The sequence below is a fragment of the Strix uralensis genome, chromosome 15 (assembly GCF_047716275.1).
Source record: "Strix uralensis isolate ZFMK-TIS-50842 chromosome 15, bStrUra1, whole genome shotgun sequence".
Taxonomy (NCBI): Eukaryota; Metazoa; Chordata; class Aves; order Strigiformes; family Strigidae; genus Strix; species Strix uralensis.
The window spans coordinates 6492790-6513262 of NC_133986.1; the positions used below are offsets into that span (position 1 = coordinate 6492790).

Genomic DNA, 20473 nt, shown 5'->3' on the forward strand with positions numbered 1-20473 from the left:
AAAAGTATTTTGTGCTAGAACGTCTGTAGAAAATCTTGATCACGCTGTGCTTGAAATGAATATTTTATAGAAGAAAATTAACGTGGCTTGTATCAGCAATAGTGTGGCCATCAGGGACAGGGAAGTGATCTTACCCCTGTACTCGGCCCTGGTGAGGCCACACCTTGATGACTGTGTTCAGTTTTGGGCCCCTCACTAATTGAATTACTCGAGCGTGTCCAGAGAAGGGCAACGAAGCTGGTGCAGGGTCTGGAGCACAGGTCTGATGGGGAGCGGCTGAGGGAACTGGGGGGGTTTAGTCTGGAGAAGAGGAGGCTGAGGGGAGACCTCATCGCCCTCTACAACTCCCTGAAAGGAGGGTGCAGAGGCCGGGGGATGAGTCTCTTTATCCAAGTAACAAGTGATAGGACAAGAGGGAATGGCCTCAAGTTGCAGCAGGGAAGGTTTAGACTGGATATTAGGAAGTATTTCTTTCCAGAAGGGGTTGTTGGGCATTGGAATGGGCTGCCCAGGGCAGTGGTGGAGTCCCCATCCCTGGAGGGGTTTAAGAGTGGGGTCGACACAGTGCTGAGGGATCTGGTGGAGTTGGGAACTGTCAGTGTGAGGTTAATGGTTGGACTAGATGATCTTCAAGGTCCTTTCCAACCTAGATGAGTCTGTGATTCTGTGAGCTACACATTTTATAAAATCTAACCACTTCTTAAAGCAACACAAAGTTTTTAACTATGAGCTTTACATTCTCATTCACCTGCCATCCTCCCATGGCAGAGGTCCAGCCTTGGGGAGTTCTGCTGCTCTAGTCAAACTTCAAATTGTTTTTATTTTTATGTCTCTGCTTCAGGTCTTAATCTGCATGTTCTTTCACATAAAACTCCCATCAGATCCAAATGAATTCATGTCTTTTAAGTGGGATTTTTGTCGGATTTTTGTCAGAAGTGGTTATGTTGCTAGACGGTTTCATGGCAATAGCAGAAAAAATCCAATGTCCAGATTTTTTGTCATTTTTCCCAATGTCTTTCAAGTTTTCCTAATTACTTTTCAGCAAATGCCTGACAAAAGTTTCATGAATGCTTGCCTATATATCAGGTTCTAAATCCTGAAGATCTTACACAGTGATAGACAGGTTTATGGGGCTTCCCAGTTTCCCTGAAGAAGAGCAGAGCATAGTTTCTTCACAGCTCAACCAAAGAGAATATTTCATTTATTTTTTTGTATTTGGTTGTTAGATCCTCATCTCCTTCACCTGCTTTAAAGAACACCTTGGAATTTTTCTCTTCTTTGAAGTTTGGTTTTGTGTTGTTTTTTTTTTAATGAAACACGTTGATTGTTGCCTTATGCTCTATTTTGAAGGATGCTCCTTGGAATTTGTGGCATTGAGGATTGTTTCAGACTAACTTTTTAAACTGTGATAATTTCAAAGTCCATGTGTACAGTTTTTATTTAAATAGGTAATTTAATAAAATGTACCCATTATTTTTTTCAGTTTAAAAATATGTTAGCATGTAGATCTTTGTCACACAAATAAACCAGCTTTGCAATAAACATTAGGGCCTTCCTTATAAAGGAAAATTAAATCAATAAATGCCTGCAAACAGGTTGCTGCATAAAAAAAAGAGAGAAATGTGGGCTGTTGATGGAAAGGAGAAAGAAAGTAGTGTTCCAACGGTGCTAGCAAGGGAGAGGCAGAGGTTGAAAAATTAAGGAAAGTATTGAAGTTAATTTACCAGAATGAGAGTGTTAGACTAACTGGAAGCAGCAAAGCAGTATCCTCTGAGTAGAAAGGACAAGTGGATTGCTCCTAGGACAGGAGTTTGGAAGATGGAGACTTGAGACAGCTCCATTAAGGAAAAAACACCTGAAGCAAAGCTGGGAAAAGATTGAAACTGGACAAGGATTCAGAGGAAAAGCTAAACTATTCGTGTTTCAAAGGATGAAAAAAACAAGTGCTTCGTTATTCTGCTTTTACTAGAAATCTTTTATCCTTTTTTTTCCAGAAGAGAAGTTCTGCGGGTGTTGCAGGTTGTACTGCAGTACAAGGTATGCTCCACGCTACTATTTATCTTCTGAACGCCGTTCAGGCACTGAGGGCCATTTCTGCTCCCATTATCTTTGGTTAGTGAAGTGAGACTATTTGCAGAGTGAGTATAAGCGCTTTGCTATTTTTCTTTGTCAGTGGGGAGAAAAAAGGTCACTTTTTCTTATCTGGATTGGTTTGGGTCTGTTTTGTAGAAGTATGTCTAGAAAATAATTCCTTTTAATATTTTTTTCCCTGATACTCTGGTTGCTGCTCCTCCATCGTTGTTCCTGAGAGCCGGCACAGAGACAGTGACATGAATGTGCAGTGTCTTTGACCCTGACAGTTGTTAGAAAAACATGGTTTTGACTTGACATGTTTCCCCTGCCAAGATCAACCAGGGAGAAGGACGAGAGATAACCATGTGTGTCTGCATATGTATGGCAAAGCTTTATCGTACATTGGTAAATTCAGCTTTGGTGAGAACTTTGTACTGCTCACAAGGTATAGGACAAGCACACAGCGAGTTATTAAAATGACCTTATTTTTGCAGTGATGAACGATGATGTTCATACAAAATCAGTGCATCAGGAACAGGATTCCCAGTATGGAGGAGAATAATATTTTTAGTAACTAGGTAAAATAATGTTAACATTTTTAGAAGGGAATTAACAGTTGACGAAACGATGAGGAGAGATGTAGGAGGTGGAGGTGGTGGCTGGAAGGTCTGTATTTCCAGGGTCCTCAGTGTGTACTCTACCTGAGCACAGATGATTTTAAATCTTCTGCTCTCCACCATTTACATGCCTGATTTTTAAATTCCACCAAATGACCAGTTTTAAGCTGACACTTTTCTTCTTTTCCCCCACCTCAGTCAGCGTGAGGAAGGTGTGATTAGCTCAGACCTCAGCGCAGCATGGAGAGCGTCCTCTGCAATGTCCGTGTTGGTAAGGGCAGCCCTTGGTAAGGTAGAGGGTAAGGTACGGGCCCCTCCACGCCTGACCCCTGCACCTGCATCAGAGCACTGGTGCCGGGCTGGGGTTGCTGTGAACGCTGCCTCTTCACTGCATGTCTGCTGGGAGCAAGTGTGCCTCATCCCCGACGCATTTGACTCGCCGTGCATGTGGGGTATTTGGGATTTTTTGTACGTGACTGCAGCAACTTGAAGTATGTGCCACCGCGCCATGTTGAAACGCTTGCAAGGTTGCTCTTGCTTTGGACCGAGGGTTCAGTGCATGGTTTGCTGGAGATGACTGTGTTCAGTTTTGGGCCCCTCACTCCAAAAAGGCCATTGAATGACTCGAGCGTGTCCAGAGAAGGGCAATGAAGCTGGTGCAGGGTCTGGAGCACAGGTCTGATGGGGAGCGGCTGAGGGAACTGGGGGGGTTTAGTCTGGAGAAGAGGAGGCTGAGGGGAGACCTCATCGCCCTCAACAACTGCCTGAGAGGAGGGTGCACAGAGCTGGGGATGAGTCACTTTAACCAAGTAATAAGTGATAGGACAAGAGGGAATGGCCTCAAGTTGCAGCAGGGAAGGTTTAGACTAGATATTAGGAAGCATTTCTTTCCAGAAGGGTTTGCTGGGCATTGGAATGGGCTGCCCAGGGCAGTGGTGGAGTCCCCATCCCTGGAGGGGTTTAAGAGTAGGGTTGACACAGTGCTGAGGGATCTGGTGGAGTTGGGAACTGTCAGTGTTAGGTTAATGGTTGGACTGGATGATCTTCAAGGTCTTTTCCAACCTTGATGATTCTGTGATTCTGTGAAATCTGCTCCTGGCTTCGGGGAGGTCAGCGGAGCTCGGTGTGCGCATAGCGGTGTGGTTTGTCCCGTCTCCCTGGAGGCAGGTTGTGAGCCACTTGCATGTTTCTGTGCTCTTCCATCATCTACCCACAAAATGATCAGAACAATACCTCCCTACCTATGTAGCGGGAGAAGGGTTTAGGAAAGCTCAGTTCTGTAGCAGGCTCTCTGGGTAGCTGTGCTGTGTAGGTTGGGCTGCGCAGGCATCTGCCTGGGTTCAGGCTGCAGCTGGGGACTGTGTCGGTGGCAGAGCTGGGCAGGCAACTCCCCACGTGGGTTCAGAGCATCCAAACAAGACATGGGGGGTCGATGGTGTGAGTGTTGGTTGCTGTGGCAGGCTCCAGTGCCTTTAGAGCGCTTGCTTCAGCCAGGTCTGTCGGCTCAGAGCCCGTTACGATGTCTAGACCAGAGCGAGCCAACAATGAGAGGTCCCAACTGGTGTTACCCGAGTGCTGCTGTGAGATCCCCAGTATGATACGGTGATGGTGTGGGGCACAGTGGGTGGGTGAGCCGAGCTGAACGTGTACCTGGCTCATTCTTGGTGGTGGCTGCAGGTTAGAAGCATCCAAAAGAAAGCATTTAGAAAACCCCACAAGTTGGTTAAGAGAAACGCAGTGCACGCAGAGTGATGGAGGGTCCGAACCACAAGGATAGATGGGTTTTCAAGTTTTGTTTTTGTTGGTTTTCTTTTTTTTTAAGGCAATAAGGAGAAGAGGACACAGACTGGCTGCCGGTACAGGTTTGATTACAATGTATAGGTTTTATAAAAGCCAGATCCCATCGGTGGTGGTGTTTTTGTGTGCCACGGAACCAGTTCTTTAAAAGCAAAACGGTTTTAAGTTTGTGATGCAGTTGCTCCCTCGGGGGCAGGAGGAGGGTCAAATGCTTCAGGCGGGTGAGGAAGAGAGGCGGCATGGCCCCGTGTTCTCGCTCCGGGACGATGGACGGGCACTACCCGTCGGGATTCTGTCGTTCTGGTCCCCGCACGGGGCCCGGCAGCCGGCTGCTGCCTTTGTCGCCTCCCGCCGCGAGCCCGGGGAGCCGTTCATACCGGTGCGGAGCGGGGGGTTGTATGCGGGTCTGGGAGCGGCCATGGGTCGTGCGGTGGTGCGGCGCTGCTCTCGGCCACAGGCCCCTCCGCTCGTGCCGTCTCGTTTCAGTGGCCAGGAGCGCCCCGACGGGCACCGGGCCGGGGGGGCGGGGGGGGCCCGGGGAGCGGCCCCGGGGGCGCGGCGGGAGCGCGGGGAGGGGGCGGCGCCCGCCGCCGCTCAGCTCCGCCCCCTCCGCCCCCGTTGGCTTGGGCCGAGCTCTGCTTTGCATCTGGCCCGCCCCCGAGCCCGCTCTGCGCCAATAGGGGCGCGGGGGCGGCCGCCTCATTAGCATACGCACCTCGGCGCCGGGCGCAGAGCGGCGGCCGCGGCTCGCAGCGAGCGAGGGCCGGGAGGGGCGGGCGGGCGCCCAGGGCAGCCCCGCCGCAGGCAGCCCCGCCGCAGCAGCCGCAGGGCCCGGGGCGCACGGCCGCCGGCGCTCCCCGGGGACCGCCACCGCCGGCAGCGGCGCGGGCCGGCCGGCCATGGCCGCCCCCGCGCGGTACCTGCTGGGCTGAGATGAGCGGTGGCGACGGGCGCTGCGGGCGTTGGATGGGGCGGGCGGGCGGCGGAGGGCTGGCTTCCCGGGCGCGCCGCTGAGGCAGCCCCAGGGCCGCGCCGCGCCGGCCGGAGGCGCCTTTTTTATTTTTATTTTGTTGTCGTTGTTGCTATTTTTTGGTATATTTTTTTCCGCCAGCCCGTGAAGTAGGGGGGCGGGGGGGCGGTTCGGGACGCGGAGAGCGGCAGGCCGAGCCGAGCCGGGCCGGGGGAGGCTGGCCGGCGGTCGGCGGGGGCCGGCGATGCGGTGCCTCGCTCTGCTCGGCCTCGTCGCCTGGGGCCTGGGGAGCTGGGCCGGGCCCAGCGGCGGGGCGTCCCCCCCGCCCTGCCCGGCCTCCTGCAGCTGCGACGGCGACCGCGGCGTGGACTGCTCCGGGCGGGGGCTGGCCGCCGTGCCCCCGGGACTCAGCGCCTTCACGCACGCCCTGTGAGTCGGGGCTGGGGGCGGGCAGGTAGCCGCCGGGAGGGGGTGGATGGGGCCGGTGGGCGGGTGCTTTGTCCCCCTTTTATTCAAGAAAAAACCCCGATAATGGCGTGTTTATGTGTTTGTTGTCGCTGCTGCGGGTGTAACGCGGCCGCCCCCGGGGCTGCCGCGCTCCCGGCCCGGTCCGGCCCGCGGGGGGCGGCCTGTGGGCAGCGACGGGGCCCGCACGCAGGGCCCGGCCCCGCTGGGGCAGGTGAGGGCGGCGGGGGCCCGGGTCGGCGGCACCTGGCCCCGGGCGCCGCCCCGCTCCTCGGCGCCCCGCGGGGGGCCCGGCGTGTGCCCCAGGGCTCCGGCGGACGGAGGTGAGCAGGCCCGGCAGAGCCCTCCGGGACCCCGAAGGCATCGGCCTCGGAGATTTAAAAGGCCAGGAGGGTTAGCGGAGCGAGGCACGGGGGAGCTGCTCGGGTCCTGGGGGAGAGCCCGGTGGGGTTTGGGGGGGGCGGGTCGTTCCTGGTGCCGCCCTGAGGCGGGGGGGTGACTGCTGCCTGCACATGAATGTCTCTACGCGATATCCTCGCCCCCCGAAGCGCCTTTCTCTTCAGTTTTCTCCAGAAACCAGTTCCCAGGCTGGCCGATCTTCTCCCAAAAGTCAAGGCATTTTCAGTCCGCAGCGTACGTAAATCCAATTAAATAAGGATGCCCTCGCTTTTGCAAAATTTCTCAGTATGGGGTACACAGCTGAACCTTGAAAAAAACCAACTTAAGCCTCAGGAGCTTTGTCGAGTTCTGTTTGCGGATGTAGAAAAATACAAATTCTTAAAACGCTTTCTCTGGTATCCTATGATGACGTTATAAAGCAGGCACAAACTGGTGCATCTTGTGTTCAGTTTTGGTAACTTTAATAATAAAATTTTAATTGAAGAATGAACACTCTGTTCTGTAGAGACATGAGCGAAGAGGGATTTGCAGCTTTCAATATGGTAGTTTTGCTAATCCACAAACCTGTTAAGTTTCACAATAAAACCTGTCAGTCTTGCCCTGCTTCTCAGCAAAGATTTCACAGGCTGGAGTGAGGTCTTGTATGGGCCAGTGGTCAGGTCTGCTATTACTGAAGCTTCGCTGCATTTACAACATAGAATACAGAGCACGCTACTGCAAATGACGGCACGTGGTTTCAGAGCGGTACTGAACTGCTGCGTTGTCAAAATACAGTAGTGGTGTATGCCTTTGAAAATGTCACTTTTTTTCCCACTTTGTTTGCCTACACTTATTTAATATGCAAAGGGAGTCTGATTCTTAGTTACTGAAGGTTTTGTTTACTGAGCAGGTTTCCAGTTTCTCCTACCTGTTTGGATTATTTTTTTCTTTTAATTGTTCAGGCTGGGTGGAGAAAGATTACCGGGCCTTTTGCTTGTGTGGTGCTTGATGAATGGCAAAAGTTACACGTCTCGGTTGTTACCCGCACTTAAACATTTTGGTTTTGTGTTCATACAGTGTTACTGGGAGCTCACTTTGTGGTGGTTTTTCTGTGGCAGAAACGGTGTTTTGTGAGTGTTTGGGGTAGGGAGTCAGGACCTGCCATCATGAAGCCTTGAACTCGCTTGTAAACTGTCTTCTCTTTGCTCCACACATAAAACAGGGAAGTTACCCAATTTCATAAAGTACTTGAAGCCAATCTAGTAAAAGCTGCATTTAAACGTGAGGTTTTATGGCTTCAGTGTTGTCTGGCTGTCTTGTAAAATGGGCTTGGTACACCCCTGCATGTCTGCAACATGGCACTGGTTGTCTACTGAGTACAAGTCGTCATAGCCAACACCCATTAGAGATAAGGTTGCCAAAGAGTTTCAGTTTGTAAGTTCCTCCTTACTGTGCAGGTAAATTTCCAGAGGCCGACTCAATGCTTATGACAAAAGTGAGAAGAGACCTGCACGCACTTCAGCGTGTTTTGGGAGGAGTTTGAGTAGCTGCTGGTTTTATGTTCTTCAAACTTGAGTAGAAACTTCTTGGCTATCTTGTTCTGTGGCAGTAAAGGATACTCTTGGTCCCCATTTGTGTTCAGTTCCTGCTTCCTTAATTACAGAAGGGGAAAAAATGGGTGACTTCTTGGCACTTATGAGCTTGAATAGTCTCTGTTGTAGCCGAGGCCGCTGGAATTTTAGGGTATGTAGAAAAATTTTGTAGGCAATAGAAAACTCATTTCTGACATGCTTGGGCTGTGTGATGTATAGTTTTGCCAGAGAATTGAGTTGGCTTGTGTGGAGTTAAAAAAAAAATAAAATAAAATCACACCCCTTAGCTGACATGTTTGTGTGATGGCAAAGCATCTTAGGTACGTGAAGAGAAGAAAGCTTTTCTGTGCTTCATCTCAGGCAGCATAGATGCCAGGAAATCCCCTTAGCATTGCCACAGGGCTTTTTTTGATTATAGCTATAGCAGCAGAGAGTCCGTAGTGTAGAGATGGCTGAAAGAGTGTTACAAGTGATATTCTGTGATACTAAAGCAGAGTTGTGCCTACATTTTGGCTTTGGCTAGGAGGGAGCAACTGAAGAAAAGTTAATCACAATTCACCCAAGTTGACAGTGAATGAGTTTTAAGGCAGTTGAGAACCGTGGAAGGGGATTGGTATTTAATTTTTACTACTTCTGTTTTCCTGCAGTCTTAATTTCTTTGCATTAATTGTAATCATTTAACGTAACTTCCAACGAGTATTTTTAAAATACAGCCATGTTTCTTGGGCTGCCACAAATGGTCAGGCAGTGACTTCTGTAGAGCCTCAAAAGTGTATCCTTTCAGATTGTTCTTCTCTTTCCTTATATCTGTTTGTTCAGCTCTTGACTGATCCGCTGCTCATTCCTTGCTTACTGTGGTGGTTAGAAAGCTCCTCCAAACACGGCAGATTTTTTTGTGGAACACGCATTGAATGCTCCACTGCATTCACACCTGGCTAAACGTGTTACTGCCATAATGCTGGGGTGCAGGGAGAGAAGGACTGGGGTCAGGGCAGGGGGGTTATATGGTCACTGAAGTACGGTGTGGTCATGTGAGGGTAGTTGCATCAGACTGAGCAGCTTGGAAGGACAGAGTATCTACTTATTACTTTTGAGTCATCAGTGTGCTTTGAGAGATGGAATTTGAATAAAGAAAGGTGAGTACGTCGTCCCAACCACAGTCATCTTGGTAAAGAGATCTTTGGGAGATATGTAAGTGCTGGAAAAGAAAGAGGTGGCAGCACTAGATCCAGACTCTCTGAGGGGCTGGAGGGGAGAGAATGGATGGATGGGAAGGAGCTCAGAGGGAGTCAGAAGGACATGACCAGGGATAATTACTTGATACTTTTACTGTAGGCGGCCATTTGTTCTGTATAATTTAGGTAGGTGTTTATGTAACTTTTAATTACCAGCTGCCTGTTTTTCTGTTTATGAAGACTGTGATTTTGCTTTCTTGCAAAATAACTGTTGTCTAGCAAGTTGAGATGCCTATGCAAGAATGTGAAAATGTTGATTGTTTGGGTTTTTAATCAATGTAGTACACTCCTGGTCTTTGCTATGATACTGCACGTGCCATGTGCTAGAAAACATCCATGTTAGTGGAAGAAAGGTATGGTAGGGCATATTTGTACTTGTGTTTCTCATGGGTGTCAGTTTGAGAACTCCAGTTTCAGGGATTTAATACTTGTGTGAGTCTTGTGCAGGTAATTCTAGATAATGGCTTCGTAGACATCTTATATGGGGGCTTGCCTGACAACCATGAGGAATGTAGTCCCTTCTCAGTGCCTGCTATTATATTTTGGGCACTGGCAATACAAAACCAGTGCAGGTAATTTTCCTTTTAGTGCTTCTTGCTTGTATTTTCAGGGAATGGCAAGGTCCCTTGCTTTAATTTTACTTTCTTTGGGTTGTGAAAGGAGGCCTTGAGAGTCCCGACTGCCCTAGGGGATAGACCTTCAGGATGAAATGGTCATCTTGGTCTTTTCGTTTTTATTACTCATTTAACCTATTACTGGCTGTCTTTCTGTGTGCTGTGTTATGCACTGGCTTTGTAAGATCAAGATGTGGCGGTTGAGAAGAATCCTTTTCTTACTTGTTTCATACCACAGGTTGTTTCAGCAATTGCAGAGTTGATTATCTTTTCAGTATGCGGACTATCTGAAAGTACCTACACTACTTCACGTTTGAGTTACATAAATGGAGCAGGATGGCTATAAATGGCAAAATGATTCAGCAGAGCTTGCACATTTTTTGTCTTTTCATCTGGCACTTTATTTTTTGTAGAATGGTGATGAAACGCAGTAGGTAGATGTGAGGTGTCGTCTTCTAATACATCCGGTACAAACACACAGATATTTAGCATCCTGCTATGGTCAGATAAGCACAGTAAGGACCTGGCTGAGGTTTTCTGAATGCTGTCTAGCAGAGTTATTATGGTGAAAAGTAAAGATGTCCAGACATGACCTTGAGTCTGGAAAATGTAGCATAGTTGCAGTCCTCCTGAGATAGAAAAGCCTTATCTAATTAGAGGTTTGAAGGTTTTACAGTTACACCATTTAGGTTTTCACTTGCCTATACCACATGCTGGTGATATGATGGCAAGCAATAAAAGGCTTATTCTGTCTTCTTGAAAGCATGCTTTCCATACTTCTTTTGGAAAGACATGGTCATGTCATTTAAAGATGAATATTCCTATTAGTTGGCAGAAACGTTACGTTTGTATGGGCCTGTGAAATCCCTCGGGCGGGAGGGGGTCTTGAGTTTGCTGGTGCAGCATCCAATGCCTGGCGACTGGACCAGAGCCCAGTGGCTCCAGTGGCAGTCTCTGCAGCAGATTTCACCCAAGGATTGGACTCTTTATGATTCATTTTAAACTGGCTGATTTGTCTGTCGGGCTTGTAAAAAAATAGACGCTCTTAGGTAGTGCATAGAAAAGTGAAGTTGTTGTTTCAAAGTTTAAGTATTCGTTATCCTTCTTATGTTCTCTATTGGCAGCAAATTTGGTGTTTTCCTCTTTTATTCCTCCCCCCAGAAAGCCCAGTGCCCTGCCATAGCACGCAATTTGTCAGGTATCTGGCATTTATTTTGTATGTTGAGGTCATTTATATCAGCAATATGTCATTTCTTGTTTGATGCTTAGTGGCAGAGGCTTGTAAGTGTGACTTTGGGGAATAAATACTAAGATAAGTCTGCAGCATGGAAAAAAGTTGGACTTTAGTGTAAGCGAGTTTATGCTAGTAAATAATTACCTTTTCAGTTCTTGAGAGGAATTTACTAGTAACTATCTGCTTGAGATGGAAAATATGGAAGCTGTAATATAAGGCCTGAAAAACAAAACAAAACCCAAAGAAACCTCCTCCGCAAGGATCTTTATTTGTTTTGTATTCTACATCTAAGCCAGCAATTTTTGCAGAACACAAGCTCTTATTTACCCAGAGAAAATTACTGGCCTAGATTTCAGAAGGGCTGAGCACCCATATCTCTCATTTTAGAGAGCGTGGTTGCTGTGGGTCTCGTGAGTGTCTCTGAATGTTAGAGACCCTCCTCTCCCTTCCCTCTTCTGGCTACTCTTAGGCTTTTCTTAAAAGTTTGTTCCTAAAGATGGTCCTCTTGTTGGGAATGGGCAGGAGCTGATGATGTGTTTATGTTCTGGAGGATTTGCCAACAACTCAGGTTTGCCTGCTCCTTGTTTTGCAAACAAGCAAGGGAGTGAAGTGGATGGGGCCGGTTAGCTTCTGCATGGCCACATGGGACTTCATGGCCAGCAGTTATTCTCTTAAAGGGATGAATGTGTTTCGGGCAGCAGCACTGTGCTGCCAAGTTGTGGTTTTGGGGTTCTTTACGGAAGGAGCAGAAAGTCAAAAATAGCTTGAGGAAGAATTAGAGAGATCTGAATGATCCTAGAAATAGGAGACAAAGGTGGGAGAGGGTACATAAGAGAGGATAAGAAGCCATGCTTCTTTGAAGAAACCTGTGAATTGAGGCAACAGAGATTTAAATGTTATGAGACCTTTGCTAACAGAGGTGTCAACAGCATTTCATGGGTTAGAGGTCCCTGGCCAACTCACCATCTGCTGCAGTGGTGACCTAGGATTTTGCTACAGGGAAATACTCTTCCATAGTTTTTCATACCTGCCTTTCAGGTATCACTGCAGTTTTCTGATAAGGTGTTCTTAAACTTTGGTCTGAAAGATTTCTGGTCGTGTGATGTTGGTTCCTAATGCTCTCCCACTGCCAGCTTGCCCTGCTCAACCCTTTTGGAAATGTGGAGGTAGCAGTTGATATTTCCTTTGCTGATAGACGGGCAGCCGGTTGGGTTGATGTAGGATTGCATGCAGCGATGGGTGTCACAGTGGCTCTCACAGAGGAGAGGAAGATCTTGGTGTTACTGTATAAATACTGTCCTCACTATAAACATGTTTGAATGCCTTTGTTCAGAATCAGATTTATTCACTTTTGTGTTCCAAATAAAGCTGGTATGTCCTAATTGGAAGCATCTAGCATTAGATGTATGGGTGCCTGGAAAGCATAATGAAATCATGCAGAAATGGCATGTGATCTACCTGGCAAAACAGTTGACCTTTTTGCCCTTTTTTTTTTTAAAGTGCTGAGTTACTGCAGCTGTCAGTGAGTTTCACTGAAGTTGCAAGTTCCCAATATTTTCAAATCATATGTCATTTATTTTAAAATACATAGTTGAAATAGCAGAATGCATTTTATTTTACTGTTGAATAATTTAACTGTTACAGGATTGTGACAAGGTCAGAACTTTCCACTTCCCAGAAACATATTATTGTTGCTGAAAGATTATGGGAAATCTGTATTTCAGCTTCACCCTGAATTTGAGAGCACATTCTGCATACAGCCAGTCAACTTAGGTTATTAATAGTATAAATCTTTCACAAAACAACAGAGAGGACTGTAGTGATCTCAAAAATAACAGTTTAAAGCAGGTGTCTAAAAACTGTTGTTGAATTTGAATATATAACAGCTAGCTGATGGCATTATACATAATGTCAGTCAATATGATAACATGTTTTAAAAAATGTAGATAGCTATTTTTGAACAGGTGATAGCGATATATATTCCCTGATGGACTGGGGTCTGACATCTGTGAGGGATGTGTTTGTTTTTAGGATGTAAGAATATCAATCACTTCATGAATTTTTTGTTAGCCACGTTTTTCTGGTGTTTGTTTTATATTTGCTGTTTATACTTACTGAGTTCTAGGGAAGTCATAATTTTCTTAGGTGGCCTGTTTCAGTCATACACTGTGTTTTGGAGTTAGTAAACTTTGTTGGCTAAGCTTTGGACATTACTTTTTTTAAACCTATTAAAAAGCATTTTATTCAATATATTTTGTTTAATTTGTTGTCTTTTCAAAGGAAGAACAGTCTTCATAGCATGGCAGAAATAAAAAATAATTCCTTGGCCTTCCTGTGTATGCTTTTTGCATTTCTATTTGACAAATATAATTCAGTAAGGAAACCTGTAAAGTAATGAGCATGTGGAAGATAAGAGCAGTACATTTTTACATTATTGAAAAAGGTTTCTCATGATTCTCCAGTGATAGTTTTAAATGTAGTCAGATGTTTGTTGGTATAACATGAGATAACTCTAAAACATATCAGTCTGTTGCTGAAACCTGATGCTAAGTGTGCACCAGTATTGGGTGGGTTTTTTTGTTCTTCATGTTGTTCAAATCTAACATTGATAAATACACATGTAATTAAAAATCTTGGTTTATGACTTTGTTACCTGTTGGTAATTCAGACAATGGTTGGTGATTTTTGACAACTCAATCTCAGGATTTTGGCACAGTGAAGCTATACTTGAGGTAATTTTTGAGTCTGAATTTTTTTTTTGGGGGGTATTTTTTCATCTGAAGTTAAGAAAATATTGAAGTTAATTCTTTTCTTTAGGGGTAGAAAGACTATTACAAAGCTTAAGAACTCTATCACTTTTTTAAAAATATAGTAACTAATTCCTGTAAGCTTTGCATTAAAAATGCAGGAGAAACCTCAAACCATCAGTGTGGTCTGGAAGAAGGAATAGAAGTTATGCAGAAGATGCTGTCTTTGGGGCAGGAAAAAGGATTTTTTTTTTTTTTTTTTTCCTCTCCCAAGAAAGCAAGTGCTAATTCTTTATCTTGAGGAAAAGATGAAGAAAAATCCAGTCAGGGGAAGTTGTTGAGAGAGCACCCTGAGGAGTCAGGCCCTCAGAGTAAACAGCTGTCTTTGCAACTCTCAGTTGAGCATTTTCTTACTAAAATATAAAGACTTTTTTTTTTTTTAAGTGGTGTGCCGCCTCCTCTCTGTCCCCAACCAATCCTGGAGGAATGCTAGGTCTTGCAAGGTCTTTTTTCACCCTAAAATTTGTGAGCAAATGTGTTTGGACTTTTAAATGGTATACAATTAGCAATGAATCATAAATGGATGTGCAATTTCAGAGGTATGCAGGGGAGGCCTAAACCTGTTTAATTTAGCTTAATAATGCTGCAAATGCAGTTGTGTATTTTATAACCTTGTTCTGTGAAAATGTGTTTTTGTTTGGGAGTTTTCCCATTACCTTCTTGACATCTGCATGGTTACAGATGAATAGCTTGACCCAGTGCCCCAGCGGGGAGAGCGGCATGGCTGTGCTTTCAATAGGCATGTCACTGACAAAGGAAACATATGGAATATTTCATTCCCGTCTTTGCAAGCGGTGTACGGGGCTGTAAGGGCAGAGGGCTGGAGGCTTCAAACTTCATGGTAGATCGGTAAGCTAGCCACAAGGTTTGCTGTGAGCCATCAAAATGCTCTTGCCGAAGGCATCATTCTTTGTGTGGCCCTGTGTTTTGCCGTGGGACCAGAACCCCAGATGTAGAGCAAAACCATTTTGGCATTGCGTTATTACTAATGTGACCATGCAGTAGAGTTCACCGTGGTTGTGTTTTATTCTTCCCAATATGTGATACTAAGCAAGGTTTTTTCTCAACCATTTGGGCACTGTGGTGGTTGGTATTTGGTGTTCAGTAGGTGTGGAAGATGTGAGCACAGATGCAAGGGTCCCGCTGGAATGTGCCGTGGGGTCTGTCTCCCCCTATGCACATTACTTCCCCTTTCAGAGCACAAAATGGGACCAACGGTTCCCTGGCATCCAGAAAGGACACTGAAGCGTGTTAGCTTGTAAAGTCAGAGTTTGTTTTTCCTGTACTTGCAACCCCAAAGCCCCAGCAGGAAAGCAGGGACAGTTTGGTGCTGTTGCAGCACACCTTGGAGGAGAAGATGGTGTGAGTCAGGAGAGGACATCTGGGGAACCTTGCTGCTCCATGTCTGTTAAAAGGGCTTGGCGGTGTCTAGCTTCAGTCCTTTCTTTGTTACTAAAATTTCTTGTAAGGGGTGTCCTGTCTGTCCTTTTTAAAATTCCAATACATATGTTTTTAAAAAGAATTCTTACTTCAGAAGTTTCCTTGCTGTTTTTCTAAATGCTGATCCAGAACAGTAGTGGATATAGTTGGTTCATCTGGAAAAGTGAAGAGACTCTGAAACCTGTGACTTTGGTGTGCAGGCCTCTCTCTTTGGGGCAGCAGGTCTTTCAGTGTGGAAACCTGCCTGGTGTTGTTCACTTGGCAAAACTGGTGGATCTGGCCTTCACTCAATTGTTGCATGTAGAAGCTGTGAAGGAGCCGTCTTCTTTTTCAGGTGCTATGGTTGAAAGCCCTAGACATGTGTTGGTTTTTTAACCAAGGGGAACCTTGCCCAGACTGGGAAACATGTGTGTAGCGCGCTCAGCAGTTCTCTGAGCTGCTCCTGCAAATTAGGAGCCCTTGAACCTACTGAACGAAGCCCCATGATGTTTGGAAGATTGATGTCTTTAGGTCCAGACTTACGTGTTTTCAAAGGGAGTTTTGCAAAGCCGCTGCCAGCAGCAATCTACAAACTTCCTTGTTCATCTCTTTTAGTTACAGTTTCGCTCAAGTGGCTGCTCTCGTGGAGCACTAAATGCTCACCCTGCTGTGCTTCCTCTGGATGTCTCCTTGAGATTTTGGTGGTCTTCGTGGCATTAGGAGGGAAAAGCTGAGCTAGGGAAAGAAAACGATGTGGTCCTGTTTAAGAGGCCCTACTCTGAGAATGTAGTTGCTGGTGGTTTGGGCCTGGACAGACTTCTGCCTTTTGGTACTTTTTTAACTGCTGTTGGTTTTAACACTTGGGGTTTTTGTTTGTAAAAAAAAAAAAAAAAAATGTATGTGCTAATATTGACCAAACTGTTAATATTTTACAGAACTAGTGTGAGTCTTGCTAGGTGTAGAAAATCCATGTCTTTTCCAAGGGCAAATCTACTGGCTCTGTGCTAAGTGTTTAGTGGAGGCATTAAATCTCTTCAACATCCAGGTCAATTAATCATTTATTTAAAATTGACTTGCTCTTGCTTGACATCTCCTTTTCAGAAATTTCAACTAGTTTGTTTACGTGTTTTTTTTTTTTAACTTGCTTCCTGCAAAGACAGGTCTCTAGCTTCCATACCAAAAATGTACAGTATCTTGATGTTTAGGAGTTTCAAGCAGGGTTTTTATTTGTTTTGAGGATAATAAATGGCAGTCATTTATTATTTCGGCAGAGGTCTCTGCAATTGTGCAAGGCCAGTTTTTCCTCCTTAAAAAACTTTCAACTCTCCTAAGTAATTGTGTTGGCAAAATAAATCTACAACGTGTTCAAGAGAAGGCTATTGTTTAAACAATAATATATCAGAAATCCTGCTTAAGTGTAGGACCGCTTGCACTGTCATTGTCTCTTTACTCGCATAAGATAATTTTTTTTCCCCTAATAACTAACTGTGCTGATGGGACAAATTCTGTAACATACATCACATTGATGTGTGTTTCCAAATACCCTGGATATTTTATCTTGTCAAATATATTTCCCATTTTTTTTCAGGCAAGGTGCATCACCTGGTCTCAGCTGATTCTGTGCTGTCAGGAATAGAGAATAGCGGAGTAATAAACATAAAAAAATATTCCTTCTTAATGCCATTTTTCAGTGAACTGGGCTCAGCGAATTTGGTGTCGGGTCGGATTTGTTTTACTATAAAAGGGTCAGATTGATATTGTAGGCCACTTGGCTGTGCAAATTGCTCTGCCCACAGTTTGTCTTTTGCATCTGCAGTGGGAATAGACAACTCCCGTTTCATCTCTGTCCTGTGAGTGCCGGGCAGGAGACACGGCTCGGGGCTTGCTCCTCGTTTGCAGGCTGTATGGAGCTGCTGAGGCCCTTCGGGCTTTTCTGTGTCCGGGATTTGGGAGGGCTGGGGGAGCTTTGTACAGTTTGATCCTTGACTTCTTGCTGTCTTAATGTCTGTGCCAGACTAATAGTTTTTTGCCCATGTAAGCAAATACTTCAAACCATAAGGGATGTGATGTGCAAGTAATCCCCGAGTTGAGAAACTCTGCCATACTGTGGCAATATGAAATCTTCCTCCATGAACTTCAGGTGTGCTAGCGAAGAATATGTAGCTATAAATGTCCCACAGTATGGAATGGCAATGTTTAGTTCATGTGCTTTGTTTCCTGGTGGTTGAGAGATGTGTATTTGACCACTTGGGACTTGGACATGGTGCTTGCTTGGCCAGAATACACATACTGCCATAGGTTCCCATTGCCCTTCTGGTTTGGGCCTGTTTTATAGAATACCATGCAAACTGGCAAACATTTGTGTATGTCTCTGTTTTGCTAGGTCTGATAAAACCATGTTACACTCACTGCAGTCCCCCCATTTGTTGAGAGTACGGCTGGACTTAGATCTTTTTTTTCTACAATCTTGGAGTAGTAAGTATTAGTCATGGCAAAAATGGGTATGGAGTCACATGTGTGGAGCTGGATCTATTGAATGGCTAAACAATCAACAGGTACTATTCCGAAATTTAGCTCGCTTTTTAAAATAAGAGCTTTTTTTCCTGCCCTGTTTGTGTATTGCAGCATTCAAGACTGACAGCATCACTGCAGAGTTCCTCCTGTTTCAGAGTACTTCTCTTCAACAGGCACTAGTTGAATGTAGCAGTTTCACTGATAACTCCTATGTGACCAGTCCCTGTTTGGCTTTTCACACCTTAGAGGTACTGGGGAAACTGAGGAGTCTACACAGTTTTTATGATATATGTACAGTTTTCAAAAGAACCCACTCCTTTCAAAAGATGATACATTAGTTGCATTGTGCTGTTACAGAGAAAAAGCACAAGCAGTATGTAGTGCCTACAGTCATTTGTCCCATGTGCTAAGTTTTAGTTGTTGGTGCCCATCTTAAACTACTGTGTCAAATTGAAAAGTAGCTTCCGATTTTAAGAGAACAGGTGAATCACAGTGTGAATCAACAGTGAAGGAGGTATTTTTATGTATGACCATGTTTTCAGTATTACAAAAGTCCTTTGCATCTCTGATTTAAAGAAAGAAAAAACATTGAGTAATAATAGCACCCTGCTTCAGGATTTGAGCCCTGCCCATATGTTTGCATTGCAGTGCAAGCCTTATGTTTGACAGTGGGAGGGTTCCCTGCCCAGACACCGTTTTGTTTAGCTCTGTGGTACATCAGTGGAGATCTGTTGGTATGTAGAGATACCCAGCTTTGAAAGTTAATCTAAGGGCTTTGCTAGAAGGGCTGAGAGACAAGTTGCAAAGTTTTACAGTTTGGTGAAGGAGTCAGGAAGGTTCTCGCAGCACAACAGTCTTTTGAGGCTGATAGCAGATCTCTTAACAATTCATATCTGCTAAATTATTGGGAAAGCCTTAAAGTCTAAGTTACACACATTGCTTCTCTCCTTTTGGAGCTCAACAACACAAGCATGGCCTTAAATGGGATTGCCTCTTAGCCTGTCATTATGAAGTAGTCCCTTTTTGGTTTAGATCTCCTGAAGTGCATAGGATGTTAGAAATACGGAGTGTTGCTCCGTGTTTGCTTTATATTTTAAAAGCAGTTAGCACATAGTATCTTTTCAGAGAGTATATGCAGATCATCCAAGAAGCTTCAGCAAATAACAACCCAGAGGGTGTGTGATTAAAAACACAAACGACCCTTATTCTGCTGCCATCTTGTCAGCCACAACAGTGCATTGCTGATGTCTTAGAAGGGCTCTTTTCCCCAGATATGCAACTCAGAAGCTCAGAAGGAGGAGATTCTGTTACAGCTTTTCTTCACCAGCTTTTCAGGGTTGTGCAAATGACTTTCATTAAGTTTTCACACAATAGCCCAAGGCTTTTGAGGAAGGACTAGACTAGAAGCTCATCACACTTATTCCCATATGCTGCATTCATTTAGACAAGGCAGTTTCCAAAACACTGGGGCGGTCGAAGCACAAGAGGCATTTTAAACATTGAAAATCTTGGTCATATTTTAAGCATTTTTAACTGTTGAAAAGATACTATCTGCGGAGAGATTAATGAGCAATAAGTAAACTATGTTGGATCCAGGCTTGCAGAATGCAGTTAAACTACTTTAGGTTTCAGCACACTCATTTAATTACTGGGTTACTGAACGTTTTCTCTGCTTTGGGGGGGGTGTGTGTGTGTAGGGGAAACGTGTACATTTATACAAAGAACTGTGAATGAAGTTTGGGGATATTGCCTTCGTGTTGCCTAAACAATCCTGCTTTAGATTACCCCCTGCCTTAATTTCCTTTCAAGAAGATTGTAGATACGTCTTGCTATCGCTTACACTTGATTACTTCAGTGTTCACTTCCCCTATGTGATTTAACATGCACAAGCTTAATTATTCTTTTCTGGCCTAGGGAGAGATTTCCTTCCAATAATTACCTTCACTGCCCTTTACCCTTCTGCACATTAGTTTGTTTGGAGAAACGTAGTTGCTCAGTAAGCAACTCCAAACAAGGCAGTGCCTGGAGCTGTCTTGGAAACATAATTTATACCTTTTACATAGCATATTAAGCTTCAGTTTGCTGAAACTCAACTACTAGATGTACTGAATTAGCAAGCTTGAAGCATTTCTCCCTGAACTAAAGGCTGCACGAGTTCAGCAGAAAAGCACCAGTTCACAGTGCACTGTAGTGGGGTGATACAGGTAAAAAGGACATTTAAGTTAGCAGATAACATCCATTAATTCAACCATTTCTTTCTACTAGCAGCTGTTGTTTAGTCATACACTATTTAAATGTCAAAAGAGAATGACTCCTTATGAGATAAATGTGATGCAATGCTGCCAGACTGATTGCTCCTGTGATAGCAAAGAATTACATACTTAATCTTGTGAAAATTTCTCAAGATTATATCCTTTTGATTGCTCCTCATGCTGTCCTTTGTAGTATATAGTATGGAGGAGAGAAAAGAAAATACAAGTAGTAAAGAGCAACAGGAACAAAGTGCATAAATTCTTTGTTAAAATCTTTTTTATTTGAAGTTGATGGTAGGTAGAGGAGGTGTGACTGATCATTTCTTGGAATGGGTGGTACAGAATTAGTTCTAAAAGCTTTGTCTTCTGCAACTTACATTAACCTGTATGCTATACAAAACGCAATCTGATATGTCAAAGGGATGAGGATGCTTCCTTCTCTACCATGTTTACTGTAAATAGTCCTTACATTATTATAACTATTTTGTGGTAATTATAATGAAAAG

General features: G+C 44.9%; 1 protein-coding gene across 1 annotated transcript in view; it reads left to right on the forward strand.

Moving 5' to 3' along the window:
- The first annotated feature begins 5422 nt into the window (after positions 1–5422).
- Positions 5423–20473, forward strand: part of LGR4 (leucine rich repeat containing G protein-coupled receptor 4) — an 82557-nt gene continuing 67506 nt past the window's right edge. Inside the window, exon 1 of the mRNA XM_074884634.1 lies at positions 5423–5886. Within this exon, the coding sequence (XP_074740735.1) occupies positions 5702–5886 (185 nt within the window). The 5' untranslated portion in view covers positions 5423–5701. The remainder of the gene's footprint in view (positions 5887–20473) is intronic.